We start from the raw sequence: 17,261 nt of genomic DNA, 5'->3' as shown, positions 1-17,261 counted from the left end.
CTACCAGGTAGAATTCATTTCTTATGCGTGATTGGCTAGTCGGTATTGTCACGTGATATTACCGAGGTAGGTGTTTAGATTAATTATGTCACCCAATTAGAGTAAGCCGTCGTATCTCAGTGGATACGACGCTGGACTGCAATTTTGGCGACACCGGTTCGAACCAGGTCTCCGACATTTTTTTTTTTCATTTTGGTACTTTTTTTGAAATTATGATATCAAAGCGTAACACATTCTATTAGATAATTGTCCTGAGATTCGTTACAGAAACAAAAAATTTTGTTGCTGCCAAACTGGTGTACAGTCCCTTTAATGTATATTGAGTTATATACTTGAATTATGATACACATTGAAGGATTTTACAACGTAGGAGCCACAGGCGCATGAATCATTGCTTGTCACTTAAGTGTTGATTAAAATCATTTTGGGTACATATAATGAGATAAATAACACATCTAAAAATGTTTAGTGCCTTTGATATGCAAGAAAGAAACAAGTTATGTAGCTAAAAGCTACCGGATTTCACGGTAGAGTCCAGTTTTATTCAAATTTATAAACAAACCATATTTAAATAGGTGACATGAAAAGAGGAGTCAATTCCCTTTTAAATGGTATGCGATATGTTGATATTACTATATTGTCTTTAGACAAACAAGCATTATTCAATGTCCCATTCTCGATCGTTCTATTTCTGAAGTCGGCAACTGTACAGCAAATTACAATCTTCAATGTGTTACCGTGTAAACAGCACTACACACAGAAATATTTAGTCATTTAATGTTTCTGTGTATACATAATACTCCATTCCGAAATATCACAAAATGACTAACACCACACTATTAGAACAGCCGTATCAGTCTTCAAATTCTTAAATCCACTTTAAAATTTTGTTTCAGGCGGCCATTTTCCTGACAAGCGCTCAGATGATGGCCTAGATTCTGACCCACCCCCAAAGAAGAGCGCTTGACCTCAATATCGGTGATGTGGCGCACGTTCGAGCCGGTACAAAGATGTTTATATGTACATGTCAATGCCATCATATAAGCGCTTGTCAGGAAAATGGCCGCCTCATGCAATTTTAAAGTGGATTTATTGATTCAGACGACTGTGGTAAATGCCTTGAGTTTGGTCAAATTGGGCTTGAAATTAATGTTACCTGTTTTCACGATTTGCAATAAAAAGTAGTGCCAACATCATCTTCGGCAACCACGGTACTTCCTTCCGGGGGACAACTGACTGACAAAATCTTGTTTTAATGAATATGCATGAGGCAGGAGAGACAATAATTCGCATGTTACACGCAGATATTATTCAATAACTTTATACTGTCAGTAGCCTCTATGGCCGTGTGGTTTGGAATACTGCCAAATAGAATTGTACTGGGAAGGCGGACCTGGTTCCACTCCGGCAATCGCCAGAATATTTTTCAACCGTAAAGCATCTGGTACTCTGCGGAACCAATGAAACTGCCTCTTATTTTAATTATTCATGATAAGAAGAATTTCCTAGCCAAATTGCTCACGGTTCACAACGAAGCATAGCGTAAATTGTGTATCGGGGATATACGGCGATGTGCAAACATAAACAATGGAGCAAGGGATATGTTGTATAACTGAACTATCCCAAATACTTAAAATTAAGTATTTTAAATTGACCTTACCACCGGGATGCGCTGACATATTGGTCCTCGAGTGGACTGGTGTCGGTTACATGTACATCTAGGTCATTGTAAATCTGGCTCTATTCTCCACTTAGTGTTCCAACGATTAAACCATTTTGGAGCTGGTGTGACATATCTTGTGATGTAGTCTGGAGTTTCTTCCCTTACACTATCACTGTATGGAACATTAGTAAGCAGGGAACCAGACAATCTTGTGATGTAGAATTTGTTTTAGTTACACATGGGTTCGTTATAGGATAGATAATGAAAGAAATTAACTGACTCTGATTTTGAAACGACACATTACAAAAAGTAATTGCCGTATGTTTTATGTGTTAAACATTTGTACACATTTATTTAACAAGAGCTGTCCTCGGACAGCGCGCTCAACTATTCATTGCTTTGTCATTGAAATGAATACAATAATGGTGTAATATGTGCCTGTCAAAAGCAATAAAAAAGAAAACAAGAACTTCTTAAATGCGACGAAACCAGGTTTTCAATGATCGACAGAAAACTTAAGCCTTTGTTCTGAGATTCAGTTTTAAGTTTTCTTTAATTTTAATAACAGTACAAGTGAACATGACATTGACCCTGGGGGCCTAAAATGCATTCCATGGGATTCCTCCACAAACTTTTCCTACAAACCAAGTTCGGTCACAATTTGTCTCCCCTAATTAAAGTTATTCGGTACCAAATGATTATCTATTTCAATACCAGTGACCTTGACCCTAGGGGCCTCAAACGCAACCCCATGAAAGATCTCCGTATTAACACTTCATATATACCACGTTTGGTCGTAATATGCAGTGGCGTAGCTACATATAGGCCTTGTAGGCCTGGGCCTAAAACTTTTTTGAAAAATAACAAAATTTTAATAACCCCAAAATGCAATAAACACTTATAACAACTCAAAAGATGTATATAAAGCTATTATAACATTAGCAAGTTTGGTGTTTATTTAAACTATGTGCTGGGTGTATTGTTTGATTTTATTGTAATCATTGCATATATATTTAAGTTTGTGTAATGTGCATATAAAATGGATGGCATTGTGCATGTAGAACCACCGGGCCTACAAGTGTCTTTAGACTTAGCTATTATGTAAACCCTATCTAAAGATATTCAGTACCAACTTTTTCTATTTTTAGTAACAGTGACCTTGACCCTAGGGGCCCGAAACGTAATCCCATGGAAGATCTCCATAAACACTTCCTATATACCCATTTTGGTCACAATATGTCAAAACCTTTACTTTCGGAGCTTAAAACACAATCCCATAAATGTTCTCTATAAACTTTTCCTTTATACCAAGTTTGGTCACAACTCAAGTTATCCAGTTCAAACCATTTTTCTATTTAAGTAACGGAGACCTTGACCCTAGGGGCCCCGAACGCAATGCCATAAAATGTGTCCATAAACACTTCCTATATGCCAAGTTTCGTCACCATATGTTAAAGCTAACTGAAAATATCTGATACAATAGGTGAGTTTGACCCGCTCTCATTCTGGCCAGCCCCAACAGTGGTATATGTCATTCTAATAAAAAGGTTTCACTTTCTTAAAAAAACATAAATATGTGCATGTCAAAGGAAATAAACAAGAGGGCCATGATGGCCCTAAATCGCTCACCTGAGAGAAAGTGTTTGACCTTTGTACACATGGTCCAAATGTCAAAATTGTAGCTTAAGAATAAGAAAGTAGGTCAAAAGGTCACCTGCCGATGTCAATATTGATGTTTGCTTTCAAAACTGTTACATGCTCGAAATTTCATTACAGTAGGTTCAAGAATATATATGCGTGTGTGTGCGTGCGTGTGTGTATATGTTTTTGTAAAATGTATTCAGCATTGAAATGTTTACAAAATATCATTTTTGTTGCCTTTTATGTAAACATTCTATGTAGAAACTAAATAAGAAAAAGGTTCAAAAATATGAAATTAGGTCAAAAAGTCACATTTAAGGTCATCAAAGCACAGCATTGATATTTGCATTCAAAACTGTACACATGGTCCAAATGTCATTGAAGTAGCTTCCAATTGAAGAAAGTAGGTCAAACTGTCACAGTCAATGTCATCCGAGGATAGCATTGATATTTGTTTGTAAAATTGTTGTAAAATTTCATTACTGCAGCTTAAAAAATGACAAAGTAGGTCAAAAGGTCATAGTCATCCAATGTCAACATAGATTTTTATTTAAAAAACTGTACACATGGTTCAATTTTCATTGCTGTAACTTCAAAAACAAGATAGTAGGTCAAAATGTCACAGTCAAAGTCATCCAAGGGAAACATTGATATTTGTTTTTAAAACTCTACACATTTAATTGATGTAGCTTCAAAAAAGAAGGTAGGTGAAAAGCACACAGATAAGGTCATATAAGCACAACATTGATAGTTGTTTTCAAAATTGTGAACAAGGTCCAAATTTCTTTGCTGTAGCTTGAATAAAAAAAAGTTGGTCAAAAGGTCTCAGTCAAGATCTCCCAAGGATGACATTGATTTGTTTTTGAAAAATGTACACATGGTCCAAATTTCATTGCTGCAGCCTTAAAAATAAGAAAGTAGGTCACATTGATATGTTTTCAAAACTCTACACAAGGTCAAAATTCCATTGCTATAACTTCAAAAATCAGAAATGCCAAGGTCATCTAAGGACAATATTAATATCTGTTTAAAAAACTGTACACATGGTCCAAATTCCAAGGTCATAGGAGGAATATATTGATATTTGTTTTTAAAACTCTACACATTGCCCAAATTACATTGCTGTAGCTTCAAAAATGAGAAAGAAGGTCAAAGGTCACAGTCAAGGTCATCCGAAGGCAACATTGATATTTGTTTTCAAAATTATACACATGGTCCACATTTCATTGCTGTAGCTTCAAAAATAAGAAAGTAGGTCAAAAGGTCACAGCCAAGGTCATTGAAGCACAACTTTGATATTTGTTTTCAAAATTGTGAACATGGTCCAAATATCTTTGCTTTAGCTTCAAAAATAAGAGTAGGTAAAAGGTGATGGGACCGGTTTTGACTCCAGATGCATAATTTGCACTATCTTGGCGGAGGACCACTATACGATGCTAGTTACGAATTATAATATGTCTGGGCATAGCTGTTTAGAAAAAAAAATCCAAGAACTCCCTACATAAGTCAACAGAAATCATCGGTCGTGGCCAGTTTTGACCACAGGGGCATACTTTGATGTTCACACGCAATTGTTTGAAGTACAGACACACGAATGACGGACAGTGCACCATCCAATAAAATCAACAATCTACATTTACAAGTCTGAACATGATGTAACTACATACAGGTCAATCAAGAGTAGGACTCTACCTCCAAGATATATTTTGTTTCTAAAATAGACAATAATCTCCAACAGAAGACATCATAGCAGGATTTTCTACCCATGCTTAAAGAGTAAACTTTACATAATTATCAGATTTTAACAAAATGCGTTCATAGTAAACTTGCAACCTACGGAGTTGGGCCAATTTTGACCCCAGGTGCATGATTTAAACAAACTTGGTACAATGAGAACCACTAGACAATGTTACACATAAATTTCTAAGCTCATGGTTTTTGTCAAGAAGAATTTTCTAGTTTTTCCTTTAGGTTGCCATGGCATCCAGAGTTCTGCATGGAATTCATCTCTTTGAACAATTTTGAAAGAGCACCACCCAAGGAACATTCCTAAAAAGTTTCTATAAACTTGTCCAGGCGGTTTAGGAGAAGATGATGCTTATATGCAATTGTTGACGCCGGACGACGGATGCCGGACATAGACCGATCACAATAGTCACCTTGAGCACTTTGTGTACCAAGCTTGGTTAAGATTTGTGAACCCTGACTAAAGTTACACAGTTTCTACTGTTTTTCTATTTTTAGCAACAGTGACCTTAACCCTAGGAACCCCAAACGCAATCCCATGAAAGGTATCCATAAACTCTTCCTTTATACCAAGTTTGGTCAAGATATGTCAACCCTAACTAAAGTTATCAGTTTCAACCATTTTTCTATTTTTAGTAACAGTGACCTTGACCTTGACTCTAGGGACCCCAAACACAACCCCATGAATAGTATCATTAAACTATTCCTTTATACCAAGTTGGGTCAAGATATGTCAACCCTTACTAAAGTTATTCAGTTCCAACTGTTGTTTTCTATTTTTAGTAACAGTGACCTTGAACTTGACCATAGGGACCCCAAACGCAATCACATGAAAGATATCCATAAACAGTTGCTTTATACTAAGTTGGGTCAAGATATGTGAACCCTTACTAAAGTGATTCAGTTTCAACCATTCTTCTACTTTTAGTAACAGTAACCTTGACCTTAACCCTAGAAGCCATATACGCAATCCCATGAAAGGTCTCCATAAACGCTTCCTATATACCAAGTTTGGCCAAGATATGTGAACCCTGACTCAAGTTATTCAGTTTCAACCACTCTTCTATTTTAGTAACTGTGACCTTGACCCTAGGGGCCCTAAACGCAATCCCATGAAAGGTATCCATAAACTCTTCCTTTATACCAAGTTTGGTCAAGATATGTCAACCCTTACTTAAGTTATTCATTTTTAATCATTTTTCTATATTTAGTAACAGTGACCTTGCCCTTGAATCTAGGGACCCCAAACGCAATCCCATGAAATATATACATAAACTCTTCCTATAGACAAAGTTTGGTCAAGATATGTCAACCCTTACTGAAATTATTCAGTTTCATAGGTGAGTTTGACGCCGCCCGGCCGCCCGCCCGAACAACGTTCGTCATTCTAATAACTAGGATTCATTATGTGAAAACCTGGATAAAAATTGCGATCTGATCTTTTGTCTGCAGTCTTCTATTACTGGTTTCCAGACATAAGGCAAAAAATAGCTCATTCAATGAAAAAAAAAATGAAAAATTCAAAACGGTCAATCTGTAAGAGTGCAGCTTTAAGGCATTCAAAGAACAACTAAGCACATATTTTGTTCAGCTTTTTTATTTTTTCACTGATACTCCTGTGACAGGACAAATCAGCTTCCAGCTTTTACTAACAAATACAGTGACAGATAATGTGGGGCCACTTCACAGGTAATACTGCTGTATAAAGGCTAAGAAAAAATGCAGAAAAAGATTAAGAGTAACGTATCTAGATGCACACAAATAAATTTATATAGGATCCAATTGTGAGATGCACACAAATAAATTTATATAGGATCCGTTTGTGAGATGCACACAAATATATTTATAAAGGATCCGATTGTGAGATGCACACAAATAAATTTATATAAGATCAGATTGATAAAACATATGATCAACCAAACAGTCAATCCCATATATACTATCGGAACAATACATAACAAAAGTACAATAAGTTATTCAACTATTCAAAAATAAATGACATGCAAATATTCTGAGACCTTGATTTTGGCACTTCTTGTGCAGATGTCAGAATATTAGAAAGTGACTTGCATTTTTTTTTTTAAATATTAATAAGAACAATCTGCAGGAATTTTTCATCAAAGGGACATGTCGCTCTTAATAATATCATTTTAACATAGTTTTGGGAATTAAATGTTAATCTAATTGAAATTTACTCTATTGAAATGCCAAGGTCCTCTCTAGTGTAGTCTATATCTGTGTATAAGGAGAATAGGGGAAAACAGGCGTTGCAGAGTGAATTCCAATGCTAATTTGTTGTGGTTGTTTTTTTCAGTCAAAAAAAGGGGCATAACTCCAGTGGCGTTAATATTTGTATATCAGGAGAAAAGGGGGGTAAAAAGCAATACTTGTTACATTTTGAAACAAGAGCTACAGAGTGAATGCCAATGCTAATTTGTAGTGCGTGTTTTTTCCGTCAAAAAAGGGGCAGCACTCCAGTGGCATTAATATTTGTATATCAGGAGAAAAGGCAATACTTGTTACATTTTGAAACAAGAGCGTTGCTGTGCGAACGCCAATTCTACCATCTACTGTTATTTCGATTAAAAAAGGGTCATTACTGGACAATTATCAAAGACAAAGTTATGGAAATTGCATCACCATGAGTGTAATGTTTATGGCAAGATGTTTACCAAGTTTCATAGGAATAATCTTATACGGTCATTAATTTATGGTCAAGGTTAAAGTTTTGGCACAAATGCACAGACGACCACATCAAGGCTTTCAAAATACAGTTGAACATCGTTGGCTCGAACTCGCTTGGCTCAAATTCCTCGTTGGCACGAACTGGATGTTAAGGACCAATCTATACATACTGAAGGTAAGCAATCTTTAATTTGGCTCAAACTTTTCGAGGCTCGATGTATTTTAGTCAGTCCTTATGTGTTCATGTCAACAAGGTTCGATTGTATTTATAAATACAGACGAGCTAATAATTCTAAATACTAGATGAATATAACATGGCTTATCAGCAATGTCATAGAATCAGAAAATATAGATTGAGATTCAGATGAGAAGAAGATGAGAATGTTTTATACAGCAGTACCAGTGTCAAGCTGGCACACATACCTGTTGCATAAGTTAAAATCATAAATTTACTTTACAAAATAAAAATTGCTCCACACAATGTCAGATATATATCACATGAACATGTTACATGAATCTTGTTAATAAATACAAAATGAAAAACGGTTACAATGGTTGTAGCTAGCTATGAAAGTGTACATGTATATTTTGTAATCAAATCTTAACAATACAAACATGCAAAACTGAATGAAAAATCAACATTTAGTACATAATTATCTCAGATCTACTTTTACAACATGGTTTTAAATATCTCATGTACATATAATACATTACTATATATACTTTGATTAAAATTGGTTAAAATTCTAGCATATTTTATACAACTTATAAATAAGTATAAATGAACAGTCATGAAAGAACGCTTTCAGATTATTAATCACCACACAGCATGTGATTTCTGATGGACATTTGTATTTACATAAAGATAACAGAGGCAATGCAATAGGGTGCTGTAACTCATGTTTCAAAATGTCCAGTTTTATTAGTTTATTGCGCGCCATTACTCTTGCATCATTTAAAGCTGCACTCTTACAGATATACCATTTTTACAACTTATTTTATTTTTTGTCTTGGAAAGCGCAAATTTTTGCATACATATCTGCAAACCAATGATAAAGGACTGCTTACAAAAGATCTGATCACAGTTTTTTCATATTTCTGTTCGAAAATGAATGTTTTATGGCTTAAACCGTTACTAACGATTTCAGAAAAATGCATAAAACATAAAAAAATTAACTTAAATATAAAAATCTGCAATCTTATTTTTTGTCAGCAGTCTTGTATAACTGGTTACAATGGATTTTCGCAAAAATTGGCTCGTTCCAAGACAAAAAATAAAAAAAAGTTGTCAAAACGTTCAACCTGTGAGAGAGCAGCTTTAAGCCTGGAGAATGGTAGAATTTGCTTAAGGAAACAGTGGTTTTCTGTACTGATAAATCCAAGCATCATACATCTAAAAGTTGATGTATATATTCCTAATATTTTAGTAACTGCAAAAAAACAATCCAGTGATTTGTAAAACCCCGACTGTAAGCTTTAAGTCGCAAAATTCTAAACTGCCGAAACCACTTGCTAAGTAAGCGATGGCTATTGTTTGTTTTTGCTTTCCTAAAACTGTAAATGGGCATCAGCTCAGGGAACAGCAGAAGTTACTGAAAATCTCCACTAATGTATGAACAAATTAAAGATCAGACAGATTATATTATCACACAAATGCAATTGAAAATTTAATATAATACAAGTATCAATTTATTTATTGCTTTAAAAAAAAAGGTAACACTTTTTGTCAGCACTAATGTAATAACCCAACCAAGAGCGGCATGAAATGGATTTCAAAACTTGGGATTCCAAAAATTGAACAAAGAAGTTGATTTATATCATTAATGACATCACAAGAAATAACGTCTTTATATATACTTTATATATAAGCAACTAGTGTAAAAACTTTTGACATGTCATCATAAATAGATAGTGCTAAAATATGCATGCTATATAGCGACTTATTATGTATTTAGTGATGTAAATCATAAAATTAGTATTTATCATATAAATAACATATCATAATTATGGTCATTTAATAAGAATTGAAATAATCAATTTAAAAAAATTCAATTAAATAGATCCTTCATATAAACTCATTTAATTTCGTATAATTGTATAGAACAAATATATAAGAGTGTTATAGTTCTCTGATATCATCTGGCATATGTTGAGAAATAAAATAAAATAATTTAACTATAGCAATAATGTGATATGTAACCTAACTTCAAAGATACCATTCAGCATAATTCTTATGTTTAGAAAGAATGTTGTTTGTTTAGCCATATTAAGACCCACCATCACCAACCATGGTACCACTTCTGTTACACTTCATACACCTTTTGTAAAATTTACCTGACAAAATCTCATTATATATCTATGAGGCAGGGGAGAAAACTTTTCTTCCAATGAAATCTTATGTTACAAGTTAGTACTCTTCAATAATCCGTTATTGTCAGTTGTCTCCACAGGGGAGTGGTCTAGGTGGGTGTTTTAAATCTGTAATCTTGTGAATCTAGTACAATTCAAGATTTCGGCAGAATACTTTTTCTACGGGAAAACATAAGAACAACACTATCTGTGCATGTTTCCACACTGGTTCCTTGCTGACCAAATGAAACTGCCTCATTTTTTATTCATGATTACGAGATTTTCCTAGCCACGATACACAATGAAGCATAGCCAAGTGTGTATCGGAGGTATCCGACATTGTATGAAAACAATATTTTTTTGGCCTTAAAAGATTACAAATAGGTCGATTCACATATGATTTCAATTCAAATAAAGAACAAAATTACAAACTGCAATAAACCTTTTCTAAATTTTTGTCATCCTTTATTTAACATGTTAGTGATAAGAATTACCCTTTTAAATGATACAAAATAAACTACAAAATTACCTATGGTTAAATGAAACGACAAAACGTCTTTGTTCACCATCGACCTCAATAGCTTCTTTGTTCATCCGAGACCTTAATAGCTTTTGAATACATAATGTCTCGTACGGTTGACAGGGACAAATAAAAATACTGAATTGCAATAGTTTAACAAATTAATACAACCTTTTGGAAAAAAATCAATTGCAAATTTCCAGAAATACACACAAAGTTATTTTTGAATACTGAATGCTATTATTTGTACCCTATACATGTTTGTCCTGTTTACAACTAAGAAGCAGCTTTGAAAAACAAAATGAACAACAAGAGCGCCACAGAGCAAGTGCCAATTCTGTTGGTTTATGCTAATTTATTTCAGCTCGATGGTGACGAAAGCTGATTGCTTATAAGATGACCCTCGAATCCATTTCCTGGGCAGAAACTAGTACTGTGTCCTTTTTGAGAGGCCCTAGTGGGGATCAAACCCACATGCTCATGGTAGAAAGGCAGGTACCTATACCACTCCACCACTCTTATATGCCAATACTGTTGTTTTCCAGTATAAAAAGGGCAAAACTCAGTTAGTTCTTAGGCTAGAATTATGGGCCTTAAGACTATGGCAAAATTTGTACAAAGTCTATTGTAACTAGTTTGCACAGTTTTAAAGTTATGGTCGAGGTGAAATTTTAAATTTTTCACGCTGAAGATACTGACTTTTCTTAGGAACATTATATACAAAATAAGGAGAATGCGATCAAAATTTGCCCTAATAAAAATCATTGCCATCGCTAGGTTTCTTACAAAAACAACTGAAGAAGACAGCAATCACAACCTTTCAAAAGCTAATACAAGTAATCATTGCTCCAATGAAACTGTTAATCACTGAGCGAACCAAATAACACATGTGATAAATAGCATTATGATAGTATATAGTAACCCAAAAATGGGTTAGTGTTCAAAATTATATTTTGTCCTATGGGGTAAGTATTTTTTCAAATTTGCTGCAAGTTTAATTTGGTAAATCAGTAGTCAGCTGTTAGTGATTTTGATAAGGTACATTAGCGGATTTAAACATAGACAGAGTCACAGTAGACAAAATATAATTTTGAACACTAAGCCAGTTAATGCAGGCCCTGACCACGCCGAATTGCATACATGCGTATTAACAAACACTAACCTATGCTTAAACAAGACAGTACTAACTCTAAATACACTTGTTCTTAGTATGTCAGAACTATAGCATTTATTTGATATTTCCATAGACTAATACAGTATTAAATAGCTTAACAGCTTAATGAAACCTTCAATGTACTTGCAAAAATCATCTTTTGAAGTCAATGTTATCCGAAATATCTCGGGGAAACAAAGTAAATCTCAACGAAGTCCTTCGTAACAATGTGACCGAAACTGCAAACAAATTAACCTATGGAAATAATGCAAGCCTTGTATAAAACAAATATATCGTATATTTGGCATATAGGGCCCATACTTCCATCATTATGTGTTTATAGGCTTTAAAGTTTTTTTATTTACTTGAACTTACACCAAATGACAACAGGCAGATCTTCATTTGAACAGAAGTTTATAATTCCAAGTCTAAAATAAACAATTTTCAAAATATAACTTTTTAACTCTTTATGGCAAATTAGAGCATATTCTGTCACATATTCTATGTATCTGAGGATGATCAATTTTAGTAAATGAAATTTTGGAAATGGTAACCATTCTGTTCCGAGAGCTTCCATTTTGCACTCCCTTCGTTTGAATAAGACATTTTTTCTTTATTTCAATTATCTTCAAGAGAGCTCAAATTCACACACAAAAAAAAAAAATCAAAGTCTGACCCTATGAAACGTGAAAAGGTGCCTTTAACTTTTAAGGGTATGAAACTAATGAGATAGCCATGTGAAATAAAATGATTAATGATAATACTAGAGCTATGGAATCATTTCTAACTCATGCCTTAGGCATAATAAAATTATATGTTTGTTTATGGTTTCCCGAGCTACCCTTTTTTTGGCCTAGACCCTAGAAAGGTTATTGCCTTGGGAATGATTTTTTTATCTTTTTTTTTTTTTTCATTTAAAAATGAAATGTTTTTGGCATTAAACAATACCAGTGATGTTATTACTGAATGTATAGGTGTTCATAAGCTTTAGTTTTTGGTTATAGAAAAATCAAGAAACAATTTTTTAAAAATCAAGATTTTTTTTTTTAAATCTGACCTACCTTGTAAAAACAAAATTGTGGGATATGAAACCACAAACAAACATTTTTTTTTTTATATGCCTGAATGTTTAATTACAAATTCATACAATAGTACACCACATCAAATGACCTGCATTTATTTGCTCATATGTATTTTGGCTGAAAATTATAAATAAATATAATCAAGATAAAAAAATCTAAAGTTAACCAATTTTTTTAACTATTGGCAATCAGTTAATCAGGGGTGAGAATGGCTGATGGTATATTGCCCTCAACTTTACGCTACGGTTCCAGGGAGCCCAGTTTGGCACCTTGGCGGGCCCAGGGCACCTCATTGGTGAGGATGACGGGACTAAGCTCCTAGGTTTGAAGCATATTAAGAATCTAAGGGGTCATTTCAATAAACCATTTTATTCATTACTTTTAACTACTTTTGTAAGTTTAAAAACTTCACAAATGGTATAAAAAAAAAAAACTTCGTGATTACTTTCAATGTCTGGTCAAGTTCAATTCATACAAATTGGTAGCAAAATAATGAAATCTGTTACTTAGATCGTTTAAATTTACAAATAAAATCAACACTAAGACCTTCATTGAAACAGCCCTTAAGATTGCAATCAGACATTTCAGTATTAGTTGTTAAAGCTGCACTCTCACAGATATACCATTTTTACGACTTTTTTTTATTTTTTTGTCTTGGAAAGAGCAAATTTTTGCGTAAATATCTGCAAACCAATGATATAGGATTGCTTACAAAAAATCAGATCGTAGATTTTCATATTTCCGTTCGAAAATTAAAGGTTTTTGGCTTAAGTAACGGTTTAAGAAAAATGCACAAAAAATCAATTTTTGAACTGAAATATAAAATCTGGGATCTAATTTTTTGTCAGCAGTCTTATATAACTGGTTTCCATGGATTTTGGTAAAAATTGGCTCGTCCAAGACAAAAATTTAAAAAAGTTGCCAAAACATTCAATCTGTGAGATTGCAGCTTTAAGAGTAAACAAATATTAATAACAATAAAACTGAGGGTTCCTTTGGGGTTTTTGCCTTGGAGCCCAAAAAGCCCGAGAAATCCGCGAAACAGTGGAAGATTTTCACCCCTAATTAATGACTTAGTGCAAAATGTTTAATAATATACACAGCTTGTATGGAGTTGATACAATTATACACCAACATCTTTTAAAGCTAGTACGCTCAACAACAGAATGTCGGGCAGAATCACTAACATTTATTTAAAGGTATACACTATCTTTTATATACAATAACTAACACACAAACATTTAATCAACAGCTCGTGTAATACAAGTATTAAAGGTTCAAATATGTGCAATAGAAAACACGTTACATACTGTAATGCAATGAACTGTGGCAGGGCCTCCGTTAAAGGAAGTTTGGAAGTAAATTACTCCCTAAAATGGGGTAAAACTTCCAGTATATCGGAGTCCTTGGAAGTTCAAATTCTTCCAAAATTTTGGAGGAATTTTCCAAATGTGAAGGCTGTGAAGTTTGAATATAACAAATCTGGTGACATTGTTTCTTTTATGGTCACATTTATAATCAGTCTTGAAGCAAATTCAAATTATTTGAATTTAATTAGTAAAGCTAGGCAAATTATTTGCAAACTATTTCATTTTAACACAATAGCTGAACAAAATTGCTGCGTTCACCAGATTTAAACCACATTTCAGAGAGGAAAATCTTCCAAAATTGATGGAAAGGAAGCTGAGACATACTTCCAGTTCCGAATTCTTAATGGAAGCCCTGCTATGAACATCGGATGAATGGTTAATGTGAACTTCTATATAAGTTCTATTGCAACTGTCCAGCGCCGGCACAAGTCTCTAGGTATAGCAGACTAGACTGTTCTCTGTATAGTGATGTCGACCACTTAACAATGTCCTCAGAGAACAACCCACACTTGGATATTGGTCACAACTGCAATGGTTAAACTGCAAACAAATCCTAATAATATACAATGAACACACAAGGCTTAAAACTGAAAAGACATCATACTCAAGTCAAGACCTTGTTAATAGTGGGCATAAAGCTGTAGTGCCTTCGTAGCGTATCAAGATGTTCCCTGCATTTTCCAAGTTGAATTTAATACACCCAAATCACTCTTCTATAGTAGGGGGGGTATGGCTGAGAAACCTGACTAGCAAACACATGTGAGACCTCCGGTAAGGGCAAGGTCATCACCATAGCGACTTTTTTCAAAGTCCATTTCATTGACATAGCAACATATCATAAATCAAGGTCATAATCCAAGCGACCTATCAAAAGTCAAGGTCACTGCCATGGCGACCTATCCAAGGTCAAGGTCCTCAATATGGTGGACCTGATCCGCGTTGGTGGAAGCTTGCAGGTCTAGAAGTTCCTCATGGTTTCAGTCATCTGGAGCTGGCCGGCTAACCCAGGGCCGGTCATGCGCCGCTGAACCTGGGGCGAAGACCCCTGAGCCCCAGCCTCTGACCCCTCCCCGTCTTCGCCACCGTCCTTGCTGCGATCTTTGTTGCGGAACTTCTTACGCCATGATGGGGCCCGACGGAATCTGCCTCCTTCTCCCTGCAAACAATAACATGTTGCAAACCAATGAAAACAGGTGGTATTTTCTTCATCGATAGTACATTTATTTAACCTCATAAGATACTTAAAGGAATCTGACCAACACATAAGCCATTACTCTGAAAGCTCCATTAACCATAATGTTAAATTTTGATGCCCCCATGTTATTTTGATATTATTTGAAAGGGTATTTCTCACTGGTTACTAATATGTTAAGTAAATGAAAACACTTCATTACACATAGAGTTACTGTAGCTAGAATTTTTGCTGTATTTGAATTGAAATTAGACCTTTTTTCACAATTTTCAAGGTAAAATTATTATTTTTATCTTTTTTTTAACAATTTCCTTTTGCATGTAAAACATTTTCAAATGACAGATATAAATAATAAGGGGTCACTATGCATTCATAGTTAATATATTTGTGTATCTGATATCTTAAAAGACATCAAGAGTGCAAGCCAAATGTATACATGTAATACTAAATAATTATCCATTATTTGGGATCATATTTAGACTAAAGTGGTCTCATTGGAACACTATTAATCAATATGGCATTCATAATCTCTGTGAATCCATAAACCAAAAAAGCCTTGATAACATTGCTGAAATTCATGGTAAACCAACTAAGTCTTACTGAATCTGTAGCCAACCAATTAAGCCTTGAAAAACTTACATTCCCGAAACCATGGTTAACCAATCAAGCCTTGATAACATTCCTGAAACCATGGTTAACCAATCAAGCCTTGATAAACACCATGAATCTGTTGTTAACCAATAAAATCTTGATAATATTCCTGAAACCACTGTTAACCAATTAAGTCTTGATAAAATTCCTGAAACCATAGTTAATCAATTAAGCCTCGACAACATTCCTGAAACCATGGTTAACCAATTAAGCCTTGATAACATTTCTGAAACAATGGTTAACCAATTAAGCCATATCAACATTCCTGAAACAATGGTTAACAAATTAAACCTTGATAACCTGCCTGAATCCGTTGTTAATCAATAGTGCCATGGCAACCTGCCTGATTATGCGGTTAACCAATAGTGCTTTGATAACCTGCCTAAATCTGTGATTAACCAAATTTGCCTTGATAATCTGCCTGAATCTGTGGTTAACCAATAGTGCTTTGATAATCTGCCTGAATCTGTGGTTAACCAATAGTGCCTTGATAACCTGCCTGAATCTGTGGATAACAAATAGTGCCTTGATAACTTGAATGAGTCTGTGGTTAACCAATAGTGCCTTGATTAACCTGCCTGAATCTCTGGTTAACCAATAGTGCCTTGAAAATTTGCCTGAATCTGTGGTTAACCAATAGTGCCTTGATAACCTGTCTGAATCTCTGGTTAACCAATTGTGCTTTGATAACCTGCCTGAATCTGTGGTTAACCAATAGTGCCTTGATAACCTGCCTGAATCTGTGGTTAACCAATAGTGCCTTGATAACTTGTCTGAATCTGTGGATAACCAATAGTGCCTTGATTAACCTGCCTGAATCTGTGGTTAACCAATAGTGTCTTATTTAACCTGTCTGAATCTGTGGTTAACCAATAGTGCCTTGATTAACCTGCCTTAATCTGTGGTTAACCAATAGTGCCTTAATTAACCTGCCTGTATCTATGGTTAACCAATAGTGCCTTGATAACCTGCCTGTGTCTGTGGCTAACCAATAGTGCCTTAATTAACCTGCCTGAGTCTGTGGTTAACCAATAGTGCTTTGACTTACTTGCCTGAATCTCTGGTTAACCAAATAGTGCCTTAATTCACCTGCCTGTATCTATGGTTAACCAATAGTGCCTTGATAACTTGTCTGAGTCTGTGGTTAACCAATAGTGCCCTGATAACTTGTCTGAGTCTCTGTTTAACCAATAGTGCATTGATAACCTG

At 34.7% G+C, this 17,261-nt stretch overlaps 1 protein-coding gene across 3 annotated transcripts in view; it reads right to left on the bottom strand.

Annotated features, from left to right (window-relative positions):
- Positions 1 to 6,629: 6,629 nt before the first annotated feature.
- LOC128231201 (liprin-alpha-1-like) overlaps positions 6,630 to 17,261 on the bottom strand; it is a 56,921-nt gene continuing 46,289 nt past the window's right edge. For 2 of the 3 annotated variants that reach the window (XM_052943703.1, XM_052943704.1), the window contains one exon: positions 6,630 to 15,365. In XM_052943703.1, coding sequence (XP_052799663.1) covers positions 15,168 to 15,365 — 198 coding nt within the window. In that variant the 3' untranslated portion in view covers positions 6,630 to 15,167. The remainder of the gene's footprint in view (positions 15,366 to 17,261) is intronic. The other variant, XM_052943706.1, reaches the window with a different exon arrangement.

The sequence above is a fragment of the Mya arenaria genome, chromosome 4 (genome assembly GCF_026914265.1).
Source record: "Mya arenaria isolate MELC-2E11 chromosome 4, ASM2691426v1".
Lineage (NCBI taxonomy): Eukaryota > Metazoa > Mollusca > Bivalvia > Myida > Myidae > Mya > Mya arenaria.
The sequence above is the reverse complement of the archived record's forward strand: the minus strand, read 5'-3'. Positions and strand labels throughout refer to the sequence as shown.